This window comes from Loxodonta africana, chromosome 1 (genome assembly GCF_030014295.1).
Source record: "Loxodonta africana isolate mLoxAfr1 chromosome 1, mLoxAfr1.hap2, whole genome shotgun sequence".
NCBI lineage: Eukaryota > Metazoa > Chordata > Mammalia > Proboscidea > Elephantidae > Loxodonta > Loxodonta africana.
The window spans coordinates 160,025,365-160,047,326 of NC_087342.1; the positions used below are offsets into that span (position 1 = coordinate 160,025,365).

At 36.2% G+C, this 21,962-nt stretch overlaps 1 protein-coding gene across 1 annotated transcript in view; it reads right to left on the minus strand.

Annotated features, from left to right (window-relative positions):
• MMS22L (MMS22 like, DNA repair protein) overlaps window positions 1-21,962 on the minus strand; it is a 152,398-nt gene that overhangs the window by 118,234 nt on the left and 12,202 nt on the right. Inside the window, exons 5-10 of the mRNA XM_023543655.2 lie at window positions 13,019-13,106; window positions 12,746-12,923; window positions 9,292-9,382; window positions 6,907-7,037; window positions 5,318-5,431; window positions 574-747 (exon numbers count right to left, since the gene is read on the minus strand). Coding sequence (XP_023399423.2) covers window positions 574-747; window positions 5,318-5,431; window positions 6,907-7,037; window positions 9,292-9,382; window positions 12,746-12,923; window positions 13,019-13,106 — 776 coding nt within the window. The remainder of the gene's footprint in view (window positions 1-573; window positions 748-5,317; window positions 5,432-6,906; window positions 7,038-9,291; window positions 9,383-12,745; window positions 12,924-13,018; window positions 13,107-21,962) is intronic.

Below are 21,962 nucleotides of genomic sequence, written 5' to 3' on the forward strand. Positions count from 1 at the left end.
AAATAGACACAGTAGTAAAAACCTGTCTTCTATGTGAAGGAAACGTCTCGTTGTTTAATAGATTAAAATACCTTTGCAAAAAGCTCCCATAAAGAAGTGTTATTCTGAAGAAACAGTTTATCAGTAACTATTTGCCAGAACAAATAACTCATTTCTGGATACATATGCTTTCCCTTTCTAAAATCTTATAGATTTAGAAGAGGAAGGAACCTTTGGTACAGTAAACCAATCCAATCCCATGTCTTTTGGATGAGGGCTTGGATGATGGAACAGATGCTCAAAAGGTTTAAGTAATTTACTCAAAGTCACAAAACTACTTATTGGCAGAGCCAAGACTATATCTCAAGTCTTCCACAAGTTAAGTTTTTTTTCTTTAAACAAACAATAAAAACAAGAATTTAACATATTTCAGAATGTTTATAGCAAGGTCTACAGCTTCTAGACTTAGAGGCTGAATTGATCTCTGTTGTATTATAAGATCTTTGTTGCTGTTTCTGCTCATTTATGTTCTAATTAGCCTACAAAAAATACATACTAATTGCTAATGTAAGAAAGTATAAAACAAGATCTTACCATTTCATCTGGTACTCCATGGCGATCAAACTGATACAATGATGCTAAATGAGTAATAATCCACCAACTAAAACCAAAGGGATCCCTGGACTGGATCACAGGCACAGGTAGTTTCCAGTCACTTGGTTTTTCAAAGAGTGTTTTAAGCAGTTTATTCATCCAGTTCCAAAATGACTACAGAAATAGAGGCAACATAATCCAGTTAAATTAAGATAGAGTTCCAATAACCTTTGATTTAGGGGTTTCCGTCCATTTTTGTAATATAACAGAAAATACAAAAGAGAATATAAAACACGTATACACAAGTTAAGGAGGAGTAATAAGAATACCCAGGTTAAGAATTAGAATGTAATATCTAAAATAATAAAGTACCTAGAAATATATTTAATCAGGGAGGTAGAAGACTTGTACATTGAAAAGTATAAAATACTGCTGAAAGAAATTAAATGGAAAGACATCCCATGTTTGTGAATTAGAAGTCTTACTATTGTTAAGACGTCAATATAACCCAAAGCAATCCATAGATTGAACACAATCTCTATCAAAAGTCAAAGCCACATACAGAAGAAGTTGGAACCAAATATCACAACATACGTGACAACTAACTCAAAAGAGATCAATGACCTAAATATGACATAAAATTCTTACAGGAAAAAATAAGAGTACATCTTTAGAACCTTGTTTTCAGCAGTGAATTCTTAGATACGATGCTAAAGGCATGAGAAGCAACAAAACAATAAAATGACAAATGGACTTCATAAAAATTAAAAACTGTGCAGCAAAGGACATTATCAAGAAAAATGAAAAAATAACCTACAGAATGGGAGAAAATATTTGGAAATCATACATTTGATAAGGGTTTAATATATAAAGAATACATAGAGAACTACAACTCAACAACAAAAACAGAAACAACTCAATTAAAAAATGGGCAAATGACTTGAATAGACATTTCTTTAACAATAAAGAAATGACCAATAAGCCTATGATATTCACAACAGTCAAAAGGTGAAAACAACCCAAGTGAACATCAACAGATGAATAGATAAATAAAATATGGCACATAAGTATAATAGAATATTCATAATGAAATGAGAAATGAACTTCCATTACATGCTATGACACATACGAATTTTTTTAAAACATTCTGTTAAGTGAAATAAATCAGACACAAAAGGACACTGAATTGTATACTTAAATATGATTAAAATAGTAAATTTATTATTATACACACACACACATACACACACAAATATATAAAAAAACCAAACCAAACCCACTGCCGTCAAGTCCATTCTGACTCAGACCCTGTAGAACAGAGTAGAATTGCCCCACAGGGTTTCCAATGCTGTAAGTCTTTATGGACGCAGACTACCATATCTTTCTCCCACGGAGAGGACGGTGGGTTCCAACTACCTACCTTTTGATTCCCAGTTGAATGCTTTAACCACTGTGCCACCAGGGCTCAACATATACACGTTTTTACTGTTATTATTAGATGCCGTCAAGCTGGTTCTGACTCATAGTGACCCCATGTATGACAGAATGAAACACTGCCCTGGTTTCTGCCATCCTCAAAATCCTTGCTATGCCTGACACTGTTTTTTGCAGCCACTATGTCAATCCATCCCATTGAGGGTCTTTCTTTTTAACTGACCTTCTCCATTACCAAGCACGATATGCTTCTCCATGTACTGGTCCCTCCTGATAACAAGTCCAAAGTATGTGAGACCAAGTCTCTCCATTCTTGCTTCCAAAGAGCACTCTGGCCGTACTTTGTCCTAGACAGACTTGTTCATTCTTCTGGCAGTCCGTGGTATATTCAGTATTCTTCACCAACACCTTAATTCTAAGGCATAAATTATTCTCTGATCTTCCTTATACATTGTCCAGCTTTTGCATACATATGAGGCGACTGAAAATACCATGGCTTGGGTCAGGTGCACCTTAGTCCTCAAAGTTATACCTCTGCTTTTCAACACTTTAAAAAGATGTATATGAGTTGGAATCGACGGCAGTGGGTTTGGTTTTTTGGGTTTTTTTGCAGCGGATTTTCCTAATGCAATAGGTAGTTTGATTTCTTAACTGCTGTTTGCATGGGTGCTGATTGTGGATCTAAGTGAAATGAAATCCTAGACAACTTCAATCTTTTCTCCGTTTATCATGATGTTGCTTATAGGTCTGGTTGTGAGAATTTTTGTTTTCTTTATGTTACAGTGCAATCCCTACTGAAGGCCACGGTCTTTGATTTTCATCAGTAAGTGCTTCACTCCCCCTCGCTTTCAGCAAGCAAGATTCTCATTTGTATATCGCAGGTTGTTAATAAGCCTTCCTCTAATCCCGATGTTGCATTCTTCTTTATACAGTTCATCTTCTTAGATTATTAGCTCAGCGTACAGATTGAATAATTATGGTGAAAGGATACAACCCTGATGCACATCTTTCCTGATTTTAAACCATGCAGTATCCCCTTGTTCTGTTTCAAGGACTGCCTCTTATTCTACATACAGGTTCTACACGAGCATAATTAAGTGTTCTAAAATTCCCATTCTTCACAATGTTACCCATACTTTGTTATGATCTCCACAGCTGAATGCCTTTGCATAGTCAATGAAACAAAGGTAAGCATCTTTCTGGTATTGTCTGCTTTTAGCCAAGATCCATCTGACATCAGCAATGGTATCCCTCATTCTACGTCCTCTTCTGAATCCGGCTTGAATTTCTGGCAGCTCCCAGCTGATGTACTGCTGCAACTGCTTTTGAATGATCTTCAGCAAAATTTTACTTATGTGTGATATTAATGATATCGTTCAATAACTTCCGTATTCGGTTGGATCACCTTTCTTTGGAGGCTTGTTTTTTGTCAATACCTTCGGTGCCTTTGGTGAAGGCACTGGCAAATATATATATATATAACCACAATAAAATAAATACAGAAAAAGAATCAGAGTATGACTAGTACTTTAGAAAACCCCTATATATCGCCACAATCACATCTTCCTGTCTCCCATTGAGAGGTAAATACTATCTTGACTTTCATGATAAATTATTCCTTTGCTTTTTAAAATTTTGCCACATGTATATAAATGTAAGTATATTAAGACAGTCTCTGTATTCTCAATTTCTTTTAGCCACACTTTCATATTTTCCACCTTTGTCTCTGTGTTGTATGTAATTTCTCCAGTCTTAATTTTTAGTTCAGTATTTTTTACCTCAGTTGTACCTAACCTGTGGTTGAGCCCATTAAATGAGTTTCAAATGACAATTACTATATTTTTCATTTCTGTTAAGTTCTGCCATCCATTTTACCATACTTCATAAATTCTTATCCTGCTCATTTTCAAGGCTGGCTCTTTTACCTCCAAACACACCAAATGTGGTTGTTTTATAGTCTGTGATTGGTACCTTTTTATTCAATTACAGGTAAAAACACATAAATTTATACTTATCAAATTTAGTGCTAAAGTAATGACTCAAAATGTATATAGTACCTGTAAGTCTGCAAAAATGCAGATTCATTATTAGTTATCAGATAGCAGCAACCAAACCCGAAATTGTAGAAAATTGGGAAATTAAAAAATCCATGAAATGCCTAAGTACTTTGTTCACATACCATAAGCCACATTTAAGATAATTTCATAACAAATTATTTATACTTTTTTGTGTTTTTAGGCTTACAGGTATTTTTCTTCTTCTACGAATGGCAATCTACTCATGTAAAGATTATAGCCTAAGAAAACCTATGGGGCAGCTCTACTCTGCCCTATAGGATCACTGGGTTGTTATGAGTAAGAGTAGGCTGAACGGCACACAACTAACCAAGAACACCTGAAATAAAGTCCCATTGTGAAGATCTGACTCAAAGTAAGCTGGGAAAAAAAAAAAACAAAGCAAAAGTCCCATCTTCCCCTTTGTGCTCTACCTCCTCCCTCCTTAAAATAAGAAGTTATAAAATTGAGTAACATAAACCTATATTTATTAATTTCATATCCTCTAATATGTTTTGTGAATTGTTAGAGTGCATTAAACATTTTAGTTTAAAAGATTCCTGACAGAACAAGAAAAGTACTTGAGAAAATAAGAGACTCAAATCTTGTACTTTTCCCAGATGTTTTGCATTACTCATTTTAGGCTTAAAAAGTTTAGTTTTTACCAGTTGCTGTTGAGTTGATTCTAACTCATGGTGACCCCGTGTATGTCAGAGTAGAACTTTGTTGAGTTGATTCTAACTCATGGTGACCCCGTGTATGTCAGAGTAGAACTATGCTCCATAGGGTTTTCAATGGCTGATATTTGGAAAATAGATTGCCAGGTCTTTCTTCCAAGACTTCTCTGGGTGAACTCAAATTGCTAACCTTTCAGTTAGTAGCCAAGTGCATTCACTGTTTGCACTGCCATCCTGGAACTCAAAAATTAAGGAGGTACACAGCACTCAGTTAATCTCTTTTTCGTGGCTGTTGTTGCCTAAGTATACAGAACTTACTATATTTTTACACAAATAAAATGCATGCCTTCTACATTCGTCAACTGTGCCCTCCCTCTAGAGTTATTTTCATAAGAGCCACTATGTCAATTTTTTTAGTGGCACTTACGAAAATACCTCAGGGAGGTGGAGTGTGCGGATGGCAAAAAATCATAGAAGGCATGCATTATCTGCATAAAAATACACTAATAAGATTTTCCTTGGCCAAAATTATTGAATAAATTCAATATAAGAGAATAACATATCAATTTCCAAACTTACCCCTGAGAGAGACCATTTACTTCTGTGGTCTAGGAGATGAATGAGTAGAACCCATAACTCTTTAATGCATGGACATGGGCAATGCTGACTCAATAATGCCTCTGAAGGTCTAATCTGTGGTAAAGAAGGAAAATGAGGTATTCATAAGAGACAGCAACCATGCTTCTCTCAAAATGTTTTAAAAGAATAATTTAGATGACTTAAAATTTATGCTCAATTACACAGAATTATTTATAAAAAAGTGCTACTTCATTAATTTTAAAAATACATTTCCACTTTACATCCAAAAGTACAGAATGAATTTTATTTTCAACTTCAAAAATACCTCTGCTTTAATCGTCTAAGCCAGTGCTCACCAAACTTCTTCTGTAAAGGGCTAGACAGTAAATATTTTAAGCTTTGTGGGCCACACAGAATGTCATAACTGTTAAACTGCTATTGCAGAGCAACAGTAGTTACAGACAACAGGTAAACAAATGGACAGGACTATGTTCCAGTAAAACTTTATTTATAAAAACAGGTGATGGGCTGGATTTGGTCCTATGGGCCATAGTTTGTTGACATTGATCTAATCCATCTATCACAATAAATTAAATGTCTTATTTAATGAAAAGATTAAAAAATTAATTTTGATTCACTGTAAAGCAGAGTAAAAAAAAATTAAGACAAATTAAACAGCAAATATTATACATTTACAAGGATTTAGGAATTTCTAATTTATCATTTTTTTTAACAGAAATATCCTCAATGGATATTACTGGATAATATAGAAACTATGTACTATATTTGCAAGCACAGTGAGACTTCTAAAATTTATAATGTATTCGATATTTCATAGATGTTACACAGACCTAACATAACACAGTAAAATAATATCTATTAGAATATTACTATATCTCATTAATCTACTAATTAATTTCAAACATAATTATTAAATTTAAAAGAGGGATAATAAATGCATAAAAGAATCTTAATCTAAACCTTAAAAAATTATAAATCCTGATTTTCCCAAAAGACTGAATCTGAAATAACTAATAATCTATAATCATACATCTCCTGAAAATGAGTATGTTCTGTGGCACATTTAGATCATTAACTGTACTAAACATCCTACAGTAACTGCATTTTAATATGTCATTTCCCTCATGATTCTAGATCAGTTATGAAAATAAGCAAACAAAAACTTCCTTAAATTTTGTCAACCAAGTTTATTTAAATACTCATTTATCATTATATAATAGCAATACAATAGGTGATTAGAGACCTGGACTCTCCTGCTTGAACAGAAGTTAAACTTCCAGTCAAGATAATAAACATCTTGCTTTTATTTATTTTTGACAACATGGGAAAGGCTTTTTTTTTTTTTAATTGTGTTTAAAGTAGCTCTAAGACACTAATTCTGACCAGTTTTAAGTGTTCAAATCAAAATCCTTTTCTCAGTCAGTTCCCAGATAATAGTAAATAAATATAAAATTAAGATTAACAAACTAACCATTTTACATTAAATTCTTCCAGATTAAATCATATGAGTTAAGGATTGACCACTGTCACTAAGTTTCAAAAATATAAATAAACTCTTAAAGTATTACCTTGTCATACTTGTTGAGTGACAGGGTTATTAAATCACAGAGGAGATTTTCACAATGTTCTTCAAATAGACTGACATTGGTTAAATTGTCACCTGCCAGATTCATAAACTGATGACCATATACAACATGCTCTGAAAAAGTAATAAAATAAATCATAATTAAAACTAAAAGAGATATTACTAACTTAGAAGCAGGAAATTGCATACCTTTAAATTTACTTACTGAACAAAACTGCAACATACACAGTTAGTTTTTGGTATCTTGCAAATAAAAGTTAAATTTGAGTATAAGTCCCTTCTTACATGAACATTGAACACTAAAAAGTTTCCAACTCTTCCAGATATCATTTAGTAGGCTTTTCTTAATGTGGCTATCCTTTAAAAGCATCTGTACAACATCACTTAAAAAAAAATAAAGGAAGGGGAACACCAGAAAATGTTCACTCATGTTTCTAACAAACGAAGCCTTTAAAACATTATTCTTTTAATAACTGCAGGTAAATTAATCACATGTAATTTTTTGATAGTATAAAATAAAGAAAGCAAGGTAATAGATATCAAAATTTGTACTGATGTCAGAGTAAGTCCATTTGACCATTGCTCTAAGGAAATATTATTTGAAATAGAGTCTATACAAGGGGGGAAATGATATATGTGTACCTTCATATGTTTGTCTGTACAGATGTAAGGGAATATACACACATATGCATATATATACTCATATTTTTAATTTGCTATGAGTCGGAATCAACTTGACAGCAGTGGGTTTGGTTTGGTTTATTTTTAATTCACTGAAAAGCAAAGTATTGGGTAATGAGTATCTTTACACCCTAAATAACTGATAATCTACTAAATAACTGATAATTAACATTTAAAGAATACTCCTAAAATGCGAAGGGCATCAAAAGATAACAAACAGCAGGACCGAGAAATAAACCTGTAGTAAGAGCTACGGCTGCTAACCAAAAGGCTGGCAGTTCAAATCCACCAGCACTCCGTGGAAACTATATGGCGCAGTTCTACTCTGTCGTATAGGGTTGCTATGAGTTGGAATCGACTCAATGACTATGAGTTTTGGTTTTATGATACGAAGGATTACAATCCATAATATATATGAAATTCTGACTAATTAATAAAGAAAATAACACAACTAGAAAATCTGCAAAAGATATAAAGAGGTAATTAATGAAACAAATACAGTTATACAAAGAAGTTCAACTTCACTGGTAATCAGGAAATTGCTAAAAAAGACAATCAATACCATTTCTATTAGTAGACAAAAAATGAAAATAATCGATGGTATCTATTATTGGCAAGAGTATGATACAAAGGCACATTCACAGTTAGTATATAAACTGGTTAGACTTAATGGACAACAACAGAGCAGTGTATAGAATATTAAAAAATGCACTGTGCCTTTCCATGTCTGAGAATCTATCTAACAAAAAAACTTCTAGATGTATTTGAGAAAGTATATGTAAACAAGGATGTTCACCAAAACATTATTTGTAACATAAAAAAGAAAACAATTTAAATGTTCAAAACTACCAAAAAAACCCAAACCCATTGGCGTGGTGCCGATTCTGAATCATAGCAACCCTATAGGACAGAGTAGAACTGCCGCACAGGGTTTCCAATGCTCTAATCTTTACAGAAGCAGACTGCCACATCTTTTTTTCATGTAGTGGCTAGTAGGCTTGAACCTCCAACCTCCTGGTTAGCAGTTGAGCTTGACCGCTGTGCCACCAGGGCTCTGTTAAAAAACTAGACATGTCCAAATAAAGACTAGTAGATTTATAACATGCAGTCTTTAAGACAAATGAAGTTGAACTACCATATTTTTACACAAATAATGCAGTGCCTTCTGTGTTTGTTTTCTGCCCCCACCACAAGGTACTCCTGTAAGCGTGCAATGCTAATTCTTTTTTTTTTTTTACAGCAACATGTGGAAGAAAACTGGCAAGGCCCCGCTTGTGAGAGTGCCTCAGGGGAAGGGCACAGCCAGCAAACAAAGGCAGAAGGTCACATTATCTGCATAAAAGTACAGTATGTATACTAACTAGAACGGATATCTAAAAAATTGCTAAATGAAAGACCACACAAGTATCATCTGTGAGTGGAAATAAAATCAAAAATCTAACCTTATGTGTTTCCATACATGTACATAAACATACAGAAAATAAGTACAGGAAGATAAACAGATCAAGCTGTTCCTAGTAGTTATTTCCGGGAAAAGGGAGTAGAAATTTCACTTTTTACTATGGTTACTACTTGCATTTTTGGTTTTCAACAATTGGAATGCATTTATTACTTGTGTAATCTTAGAAAACAATACAATAAAAATTTAGATTAAAAAACAGCATAAATAAAAAGTCCATAAACTTACTCAATTTATCACCCAGGATATGAAGAATTTCTAGCACCAGCCAATGGATATCTAAGTGGAGATGTAACAGGTGCCATGATGGTGCAAAGAGCTGTGAATGACATTATCAACTGAGACTGAGATTCATAACAGGTATCCAACAGCATGTCACAACACTATTCAGTAAGCACAAGGATAAAGAACCAATTAATCTCCCACTACTTAAAAGTTCCGGGAAAATCTTTGTCTGGTTCATTCATTAGAGGATTCTTCCATTGGAGATCTTTGAAAGCAGGATATTTTTTCATCTGTTGGCTTAAGACAGATCTACCTGCTGAATAGACTTGTATAGTAAAGGTCCCTTCCAACTGCCCACTGATCCTACTAAAACTGCAAGGCAGCAGATGAATTCTTTAAAACACTTATGATTTTTTTTTTAACATTTAGCTAGAATATATATATATATATATATATATATATATAAACCCACGGCCATTGAGTTGATTCCGACTCACAGCGACCCTATAGGACGGAGTAGAACTGCCCCATAGAGTTTCCAAGGAGCACCTGGCAGATGTGAACTGCCAACCTTGTAGTTAGCAGCTGTATGTAGCACTTAACCACTATGCCACCAGGGTTTGCATATATATATATACACACACACACACATTACTGAGTTCCTATGGACCTTCTTTAAATAATTTTAGTAATAACTTTATTTAGATTACCATGTACTAAACACTTATATACTTCATTGGGGCCCTGGTGGCACAGTGGTTATGTGCTCAGCTACTAACCGAAAGGTTAGCAGCCTGAATCCACCAGCTGCTCCTTAGAAACCCTATGGGGCAGTTCTACTCCGTCCTATAGGGTCACTATGAGTCGGAATTGACTCAATGGGAATGGGTTTCGTTTTTGGTTTTATACACTTCATTACAACCCCACAAAGTAGACACTATTCTAATTCCCATTAAGAAACTGAAGTTAAGAAAGGTGAAGATTTTTACCTCTTAATTCATGAATTAGGATTCAAACCCAAATCTATTTGACTAAAAAGCCAGTGCTTTTAACTACTGTGCTGTACTGGGTTATCAAATCTTCTTCTAGTCAACATTTGACATCATTATAAAAATAAATACAAAGATACACCATGTTCCATTAAAATAACTAAGAATAATGATGGAGAGGGGACTTGCCTTATCAAGGCAAAATACAACAAAATACAATGCTACACTAATAAAACAGTATTCACACAGGAATAAATAAAAAACAGCAAGAATAGGAAAGAAAGAAAGAAAGGTAGTATCTCAAATCAGTAGAGAAGTAAAGGGTCATTCAATAAAACAGAGGAATCTATTTGTAAGAAAATAAAGTTAGATTTCCCACCTCAAAGCATTTTAAAAATAGAAATTAAAGAGATAAATATAAAAAACAAAAATACTTTTCAACAAGAGCATAGAGAATATACCTAAGGAAAAAAAGACAAATATAACTATATAAAACACTTAAATCATCTACTTGGCAATTTAGTTTAAATGGTGCAAAAGAAATGATAAATACAATATTTGTAATACATAATATCCAACAAATAATAACTTTAACAAAAAAGTTACTAAAAATTAATAAGACAGATGGTTAACTGAAACTACCAATTAAAACTACACCTTTCATATATAAGCTTGGCAAAATATAATAAATACATAAAGTATTGAAAGGTACTTTTTATTTTGTGGTGCTTTTTATTTTCTAAGATGCGTTCATGTTTCAGGAAAAAACAGTATTTTAGTGGGCCGTTCTGTTTATTTGTTGAAGATTATTAATTCCCCTGCTTAATTCAGTGTTTCGATCTTCAAATAACCTATCTTTTTAAGTGTGCCCAATTAAAGGGTCTACGAAAGGCAAAGCCCAGTATGAGGACCCTTGCAAACATTATTTCTGCCAATAAATTATTTATTTTTATTTTCTTATGTATTTGGTGGATATCCAGAATAAAAATCAGTCTAATTTACGAAGGCTAGAAGGGAAAAGGAAAAATATTTCTTCCTCCACAATCTACCCATGAATCTTTACTAAATACCCTGTTGCCGTCTAGTCAATTCCGACTCATAGCGACCCTAAAGGACAGAGTAGAACTGCCCCATAGGGTTTCCAAGGAGTGCCTGGTGGATCTGAACTGCCGACCTTCTGGTTACCAGCTGTAGCTCTTAACCACTATACCACCAGGGTTTCCTTTACTTTACTTTAGTAAAATATTTATTTTACTAAATAACATGGATTAAAAACAATTATATACTGGTTTTCTATGGATTAGACACATTAGTCTGTGAATTCAATTATTATTATATACATTGATCCCTGATAGGAATCACATTTTATTTCTTGTTAAATTTCACAGAAATATATACATCTAATTGTGCCTTACATTTTGACAAAGACAGGTTCCTAACATCTGTACATTATTCAAATTGGTGAAGTCAAATATAATGGAAGGAATTCTGACTTAAGAGAATACTATGGTAAATTTGTCTTAGAAGTACAACCAGAATGGATGGCAAGACCGTGTCTTACATACTTTGGACATGCTGTCAGGAGGGATCAGTCCCTGGAAAAGGACACCATGCTTGGTAAAGTACAGGGTCAGTGGAAAAGAGGAAGACCCTCAGTGAGATGGACTGACACAGTGGCTGCAACAATGGGCTCAAGCATACCAACGATTGTGAGCATAGTGCAGGACTGGGCAGTGTTTCGTTCTGTGGTACATAGGGTTGCTATGAGTCGGAACTGACTTAACGGCATCTAACAACAACAGCTAACATGGTGAATTATTATAACTTGTCATTTTTTATGTAAGTTGGCATTTTCTTACAAAGAATTTGTTAATTTTATCTATAAACTATGCCAACACTACAAATTTTTAAAAACCAAACTTTGAGGGAATGATAATCACAGGTATTAAAAAAAAAAAGGCACAGTCAATACAATTCTAATCACATTCCAAAAAGGTCTCAAAAGTCAGAACAGACATCATGTGGTTTTAAAAGTGTCTTTTTTACAAGGTTATCTTTTAGAATCTTTCTATAATATAAAACAGAGCTTGCCCAACCTTTACCAATGAGGAAGACGATAGAAATTTTAGAAAATAAAGGTTACTGTATTGGCATTGAAACTTTTAAACAATTATACTATCACGATCTGGAATAGAGAAGAGCTAAAATTGATTCCAAACACACTGTGCGTATTTATTTACTTAATTCTCCCAACAACTCTATGGAGTTATATCAATTATACAGATAACAAAACTGAAGCACAGAGATGCCATTTGTCCAAAGGCACACAATTAATAAAAGAGGGAGCTAGAATTCAACTCAGGTACTCTGGTTCTGAAGCTGCATTCTTGACTAATTTCTCTCATTCTTGAATAAATATTCCTTGTGGGGAGAAAAAAAAATTAAAAAGTAAATAAAACAAGTCAAACCTTAATGTGGTTTTGATTTACAAATGCTCCTATAGAAGCACTGGGAAGTTCAGACAGATGTCCAACATACAAGAGCAATCCATGAAGCTCATCAACCAGCACTGAGGGAAGCTGAGCCTCTAGAGCCTCATAGGGATGGACAGGAATATGACTCCCAGTGTTTTGTACTTTCAGGTACCTAAAACACAATTAGATACAATAAACAACCACAGTCCTAGTGAAAATACAGTTAGAAATTCATGCAATAATCAAAATACTCAGCTGACATCCTACCTGAAGATGAAAACTTTAACATAATGAAGAAATATTACACACTGTTGCCTAATACTGTCTGCTTTGCAGTGGAGGACTGATACTTGACCTGAAATCAAAATAGGCAATGTTAATTACAGCTTAAATAATTAATCAGTAGATAGTGACAGAAAATTTTATCAGCCATATTAGCAGCAATTGTCCCTTGTGCAACTTTTTCAACTGATTCCCATCTGGCTCCTACCACTCCACAAAAAGTGCTCTTACTAAGGTCATCAATGAAATCTATGCTGCCTGATCTAATAGCCACTACCTGTCCTCAAATAACTTGCCTTTGCAGTGCCACTGATAACGCTTGGTTTTACTGACACCACATACTGCCTGGCTTCTTTCTTCCTCACTTGTCTTTTCTCCTACCTCTCCTTTATGGGCTCCTCTTCCTCAACTCCACTACATAGAATCTCCTCAGGACTCAGTCCTGAGGCCCCTCCTCTCTGTACCTCTCTTCCTACATGTATAATCTCATCAATTCCTTTATTTCTAAATAATTATGACTCTGAAACACTTATGTAAGACCTCTCCTTTACACTCCAAATCTTGCATGTCAAATGCCTGACATTTATGCTTGGATTGCTCAGACGGTAAAATAATACACCTTCCATTTCTCCCAAAACCTGTTCACACTGCCCACATTTTCTCTATTTCATTAAATGATGTCACCAATTGTCTGTATGTCATTCTTGATTCCCCTATTTCCTTTAAACTCATACCTAATCCATCAAAGTCTTACTAAGCTAATGCCCAAAATATACTTTGGAACTCTAGATTTTCTGTGTAGGTCCCATAATCTCTGCTTGAACTACTGCAACAGGGTTTCTAACAGGTTCCTAACAGGTGTCCCCACTTCCTTATTTGTTCCTCTATAAACTAAGTAAATGATCTGCTTAAGGTGTATATCAATTCCTGTCACCCCTGTAAAAAACTATGAGAGGCTATCTATTGCATTTACAATAAAATCAAAACTCTTTGTAATGACTATAAGGCCAGGAAAGACCTATTAATAGTTCCCGTCTCCCTCCCAACCTCATCACATACCATCTTCCTTTCACTTCCTTCAATGTTATTTTAACAAAAAAAAATTTGGGTGACTACTATGTGTAAAATACTGATAAGCCATTCTAGGAAAAATAAGAGACAATCACTAAACAAGATCAGAGAAAACATGATGGGAATTATAAGCAACAAATTCTCATCCCTACTAAACATAGCAAATCCATTTTTAAATTGGAATTCAAACGAGCAAACACAGCCACTTCTCTGTCAAAACCAAAAGGAGCATAAGTGTGAAGTTGCTGTACAAATACCTACATATGAAGCATTGCATTTTTATAGTCTTTTCCAAAGTGATGACTTTCAACTTTTTTAACCCTTGCTGTTTCTTCTGATATATAATTCTATCTCTCTAAGTAATTTCATTAATTGTTATTTTCTGACCTTTTTTCCTGCCATACTTAGATACTATTTATTTAGATACTAGTATGGAATAGAAGGAATCTCAGTGCCACCACAGTTAAGCATTCAACTGCTAACTGAAACATCGACGGTTCAAACCTACCCAGTGGCTCTGTGGCAAAAAGGCCTGGTGATCTGCTTCCATAAAGATTACAGCCTACAAAACCCTATGGGGCAGTTGTAGTCTGTCGCTTGGGGTTGCTATAAGTTTAAATTGCCTCAAACAGAACTTAACGACAGCAACAGTATGAAATTGAAACCAATGTTGTTGTTAGGTGACATCAAGTCAGTTCTGACTCATAGCAACCCTGTGTAACACAGAACGAAACACTACCCAGTCCGGCGCCATCCTCATAATTGTTGTTATGCTTAAGCCCACTGTTGCAGCCACTGTCTCAATCCATCTAGTTCGGAGTCTTCAACATTTTTGTTGACTCTCTAAGCCAACAATGGAGATACAATGAATCATTAAAAAAATGGTGAAGGTAAAGATTTTTTAGCACAGATGAGGACAAGCTGGCCGAGTAGTCAGATGCTTCTGGTGGTCCCTCTCACAACAAAGACCCGAAAAAACAAGTGAATCAATAATATATATGACAAGCTAGGAGCCCTGAACATCAAAGGAAAAGTTAGGAAATCGGACTGAGCAGCAGGGGGAGAGAGGGACAGTTCAGAAGTGGCGAGGAATTGCCAGACCTGATTTGGTAGGAATAGGAGCCTCTAAGGCATGATTCCCTGGTGCAACCGTGGCGGGGCTGGTGGTGTTTGGGACGCGAGTTCCTTAAGGAGAGACAGTGAGCCGCACAGTCTACTCACGCCTCCAGAATCAGAGAAGAGCAGTGCTCTCGGCAAAAGCTAAGTACTTGCATCTAACTTACCATGCCCCCAGCCCCCAAGCTGGCTTCAGTGGCTGTCGATTTTCCTCCTGCGCACCCTGAGCCATTTTCCCAGCCTTGGAGATGGAATAAATTAAAAACTAGGGGAAAAGATAATCTGCCAACTCCCCTAAACTAGGAACTCAGGGCAGAAGCAGCTCCTGTCCGGGCACAAACAGTTCATGGACTTTGAATGGCTTTCACGCCTGCATGGACCTGTGTGGGACCAATTCAGGAATTAGGCCCTTGATGGCAGACTGCAATGGTGTATGTGCCTGAGATCTGACTTCAACTGTTTCAGCTGTGTGCTGAAGAGGTGAGTTTTTGATGTTTGACACCGCTCTGTCTATTAAGCAAGGTCCTAACCCACCCATCAGGGGCCTGAGGACTGGTGGCTCCACCCACGACACCTAGCCACATGCAACAGGGGTCCAAGGATAAGTGGTACCTCACAGTCCTCACAACTAAAGGCACTGAGTGCCCATGGTCCATCTGCGTACTCTAGGGAACAGGGATGTGCTTTCCTCACAGACACTCGGGTGATGGTTGTAAGCCCCCTGCCTTGCTTGGAGCGTGACCCTGTGCTGCAACCAGATACCTGTGCCTATACCAACGACTCCTACCCCTCTAAGACTGTAGGACACAGCCTGCACCGCACAATTGGTGACCAACTACCTGAACACCTCAGCTGAATCCACACAAAAAAAGTGAATGGACTCCTAGGCTCATATACCTTGTAACAATTCTAGCCATCTGGTGACAGGATGTTAGAGCTTCAAAGGCACAAATAATTAAGTCAGCTCTCTCAAGCAGCCTATTTGGGCATATCAAAACAAAACAAAGCATGAGGCTAGGATACAGTAAGCAAATATAAATTAATACAATAACATGTAGATGGCTTGGAGACAGCAGTCAATATCAAGTCACAAAAGAAGTAGACCATGATCGCTTCACCAAGCTCTCAAAACAAAATATCAAGGAATCTTCCAGACGAAGAGGTATTCCTGGAATTACCAGAGAGAGAATACAAAATATCAATTTACAGAACTCTTCAAGAGATCAGGCAAGATGCAGAACAAGCCAAGGAACACACAGATAAAGCAGTGGAGAAAACTAAGAAGGTTATGCAAGAGCATAATGAAAAATTTAACAGGCTGCAAGAATCCATAGAGAGACAGCAATCAGAAACTCAGGTTAACAATAAAATTTCAGAATAAGGCAACTCAACAGAAAGTCAGTGGAGCCGAACTGAGGAAATGGAAGTCAAAATCAGTGAGACTGAAGATAAATCACTTGGCACCAATATATCTGAAGAAATATCAGATAAAAGAATTTAAAAAAAAAGAAACCCTAAGAATCATGTGGGACTCTGACATGCATTGCATTAGGTACCCTCAAAAATGTATGTATCAATTGTGCTGGCCATTATTCCCAATATTGTGTGATTTTCCTGTATGTTGGCCTCTATGCTGTTAATGAGGGAGGACGGGTCACAGTTGTTATAATAAAGCAGGACTCAATCTACAGGATTGGATTGTGCCTTGAGGCAATCTCTTGAGATATAAAAGACAGAAGCAAGCAGAGAGAGAGAGGGACCTCATACCACCAAGAAAGCAGCACCAGGAGCAGAGCACGTCCTTTGGACATGGGGTCCCTGCACTCTCTTGGTACCAAGGGAAGATTGAGGACAAGGACCTTCCTCCAGAGGTGACAGCGAGAGAAAGTCTTCCCCTGGAACCAATACCCTGAATTTGGACTTGTAACCTACTAGACTGCGAGAAAAACTTCTCTTTGTTAAAGCCGCCCACTTGCAGTATTTCTGTTATGACAGCACTAGATAACCAAGACAGAATTTGGTACCAAGAGAGTGGGGTGCTGCTCTAACAGATACTTAAAATGTGGAAGTGGTTTTCAAACTGTGAATGGATGGCAGAGGACCACCAGCAGCAGAGAACCTGCAACGACAGAGAAATGGCAGGAGCAGAGAACCAACAGCAGCAGAACTAGGCAACCAGTATGAGATGGCACTGGAACCAACCCACGAAGCGAGAGAGCTGAGTACCTGTGCACAGGAGACTTCCTGGCAAAGTGGGGAGCCTCCAGGCACTTATCAGTAGAGCTAGAGAGCTTTGGAACCCTTGCCTCAGCAAGGCAGATACGGGTGTGAGACCCAAGATGCTGAGAGGCCAAGAAACTAGGAAGCAGAAGCTGAAGAGACAAAAGAACACAAGAAGCCAAGCTGCCTCAGTCTCAAAAGGTATGGCTATGACCTCATGGGTTTCAAAGGGTGGAGCCATGGCCTCTGGTGTTTCTAAGGGTGGAGCTGCCACTCAGATGGGCTAGGAGAATTATGCACCTAAAGCAGAGGGAGCAGAGTTGCTATCCCAGTAGGCCTGGAAGGCGGAGGTAAGGCCCAGGGCCGAGGGGCCTCCACCCAGAATCTGGAGAGTATGTCTAATACCTAGAATCTGGAGGTCATGGCCATTGTGTACATTGTTTCAGAGAACAGAGAACTATTTTCAAAGCTTATAAGGCTAACGTAATGTGTTCTGCTGACTTGCTTGGTGTCTATTATGCTTCTTTTCCTCCAGTTTTTCCATCTGTAATAGAAATGTCTAGCTTGTGCACCAGCTCTGCCACTGTACCTTTGGAAACAAATAACTTGTGTTCCAGATTTCACAGATAAAGAGAAATTTTTGGATTTTGGACTTGGAGTTAAGACTTTCGCTATGATACGATGGGGTGAATACGTTTTGCATGTTGCAAAGATTTGATTTTTGGGGGGCCAAAGGGTGAAATGTCATGGACTGAATTATGTCCCCCCCCCCAAATGTGTGTATCAGTTGGGCTGGGCCATGATTCCTGGTATTGTGTGATCTTCCTATATGTTGTAAATCTTGCTTCTATGATGTTAGTGAAGGAGGATGGGCCACAGTTGTGTTAGTGAGGGAGGACTCAACCTATAGGATTGGATTGTGTTTTGGGGCAATTTCTTGAGATACAAAAGACACAAGCAAGCAGAGACAGGGGGACCTCCTACCACCAAGAAAGCAGCACCAGGAGCAGAGCATGTCCTTTAGACATAAGGTCACCGCACCTTAGAAGCTCCTCGACCAGGGGAAGATTGAGGACAAGGACCTTCCTCCAGCAATGACAGACAGAAAGCCATACCCTAGAGCCAACATCCTGAATTTGGACTGGTAACCTACCAGACTATGAGAAAATAAATATCTCTTTGTTAAGGCCATCCACTTGTGGAACTTCTCTTATGGCAGCACTAGATAACCAAGACAGACTCTATCAAGAGAAATAACCTAAGAGTGATTGGAGTACCAGCAGAGGAAGAGAGAAAAGAAAATACAGAGAGAATTGTTTAGATTTGTTGGCAGAAAACTTCCCTGATATCGTGAAAGATGAGAAGATATCTATCCAAGATGCTCATCGAACCCCACATAAGATAGATCCCAAAAGAAAGTCACCAAAGCATATTATAGTCAAACTTAACAAAACCAAAGATAAACAGAGAATTTTAAGAGAAGCTAGGGATAAACGAGAAGTCTGCTACAAAGGAGAGTCAATAAGAATAAGCTCAGACAACTCGGCAGAAACCATGCCGGCAAGAAGGCAGTGGGGTGAAATATATAAAGCACTGAGGGAAAAAAACTGCCAGCCAAATATCATATATCCAGCAAAACTCTCTCAAATATGAAGGCAAAATTAGGACATTTCCAGATAAACACAAGTTTAGAGAATTTGCAAAAACCAAATCAAAACTACAAGAAATACTGAAAGAAGTTCTCTGGTTAGAAAACCAGTTAACATCAGACATCAACCCAAGACGACAACAGAGGATAGGGCAACCAGATATCAACGTTGATAGGGAAATCACAAAAATTAATCAAGATTAAAAAAAAAAAAAAAACGCTCAAAACAGGGGAACAGTGATGTCATAATGTAAAACATGACAACATTAAATTAATAACAAGGGACTAAAAAATGTAGTCATAGATCTTTCATATGGAGAGGAAGTCAAGGTAACATAAAAAAATAAATTTTGGTTTAATCGCAGAAAAATAGGGGTAAATATTAGGTAACCACAAAGGAAACTAAGAATCCTACATATCAAAATAAAATACAACAAAAACATAGACTCAGCAAAAACAAAATCAACAACAATGAAAAAGAGGAAAAGACTATATATAAAGAAAAAACACTGAGCACAAAGAATTAAATGGAAAAAAGAAACTGTCAACAACACACAAGAAAAGACATCAAAATGACAGCACTAAACTCATACCTATCTATAATTACACTTAATGGAAATGGACTAAATGCACCAATAAAGAGACAGAGAGTGGCAGAATGGATTAAAAAACACAATTGGTCTATACGCTACCTAAAAGAGGCATACCGTAGACTTAAAGACACAAACAAACTAAAACTCAAAGGATGGAAAAAAAAATATCAAGCAAACAACAATCAAAAAAGAGCAGGAGTGGCAACATTAATTTCTAATAAAATGAACTTTAAAGTTAAATCCACCACAAAGGATAAGGAAGGACAGTACATATTGATTGAAGGGACAATATACCAGGAGGATATAACCATATTAAAAATTTACACACCCAATGAGAGGGCTTCAAGATACATAAAACAAACTATAACAGCATCGAAAAGCGAGACAGACAGCTCCACAATAAAAGTAGGTGACTTTAACACACCACCTTTGGTGAAGGACTGAACATCCAGAAAGAAGCTCAATAAAGACACAGAAGATCTATACGCTACAATCAACCAACTTGACCTCTAAGATATACATAGGACGCTCCACCCAACAGTAGCCAAGTATACTTTCTTTTGCAATGCACATGGAACATTCTCTAGAATACACCACATGTTAAGTCATAAAACAAGACTTAACAGAATCCAAAACATCAAAATATTACAAAGCATCTTCTCTGACAATAAGGCCACAAAAGCAGCAATCGATAGCAGGAAAAAGAAATAAAACAGATGGAAACTGAACAACACCTTGCACAAAAACAACTGAGTTATAGAAGAAATTATAGATGGGATAAAGAAATACATAGAATCCTTTAAGAATGAAAACACTTCTTATCAGAACCTTTGGGACACAGCAAAAGCAGTGCTCAGAGGTCAATTTATAGCAATAAATGCACACATCCAAAAAGAAGAAAGGGCCAAAATCAAAGAATTATCCCTACACCTTGAACAAATAGAAAAGAGCAATAAAAGAAACCCTCACGTACCAGAAGAAAGCAAATAATTAAAATCAGAGCAGGATTAAATGAAATAGAGAACAGAAAAACAACTGAAAGAGGTAACAAGACCAAAAGGTGGGTGTTTGAAAAAAATTAACAAAATTGATAAACCATTGGCCAAAATGACAAAAGATAAACAGGAGAGGAAGCAAATAACCTGAATAAGAAATGAAATAGGCGATATCACAACAGACCCAAATGAAATTAAAAGAATCATATCAGATTACTATGAAAAATTATACTCTAACAAATTTGGAAACCTAGAAAAAAAGTACGAATTTCTAGAAACACACTATGTACCTAAACTAACACAAATAGAGGTAGAACAACTAAATAAACCCATAACAAAAGAAGAGATTGAAAAGATAATCAAAGAACTCCCAACAAAAACAAGCCCCATCCCTGATGGCTTCACTGGAGAGTTCTACCAAACTTTCAGAGAAGAGTTAACACTACTACTACTAACGGTATTTCAGAGCATAGAAAAGGATAGAATACTCCCAAACTCATTCTATGAAGCCAGCATACCCCTGATACCAAAACCAGGTAAAACAATCACAAAAAAAAAAAAAAGAAAAAGAAAGAAAATCACAGACCTATATCCTTCATGAACTTGGATGCAAAAATTCTTAACAAAATTCTAGCTAATAGAATTCAACAACATATCGAAAAAAATAATTCACCATGACCAAGTGAGATTTATACCAGGTATGCAGGGATAAAAAAAAAAAAATTTTTTTTTTGTTTTTATGCAGGGATAGTTCAACATTAGAAAAACAATTATTTTAAACCATCATATAAATAAAACAAAAGAACCACACGATCTTATCAACTGTTGCAGAAATGGCATTTGACAAAGTCCAACACCCATTTGTGATAAAAACTCTCAGCAAAATAGGAACAGATGGGATATCCCTCAACATAATAAGGGGCATTTATACAAAGTGAACAGCCAACATCATCCTAAATAGAGCCTGAAAGCATTCCCCTTGAGAATAGGAACCAGAAAAGTATGCCCTTTATCACCAGTCTAACTCAACATTGTGCTGGAGGTCCTAGCCAGAGCAATTAGGCTAGATAAAGAAATAAGGGGCATCCAAATTTGTAAGGAAGAAGTAAAAGTATCTCTATTTGCAGATGACATGATTTTATACACTGAAAACCCTAAAGAATCCTCAAGAAAACTACTGAAACTAATAGAAGAGTTCAGCAGAATATTGGGAAAAAAGATAAACATCCAAAATTAGTTTAATTCTTCTACGCTAACAAAGAGAACGTTGAAAACGAAATCGCCAA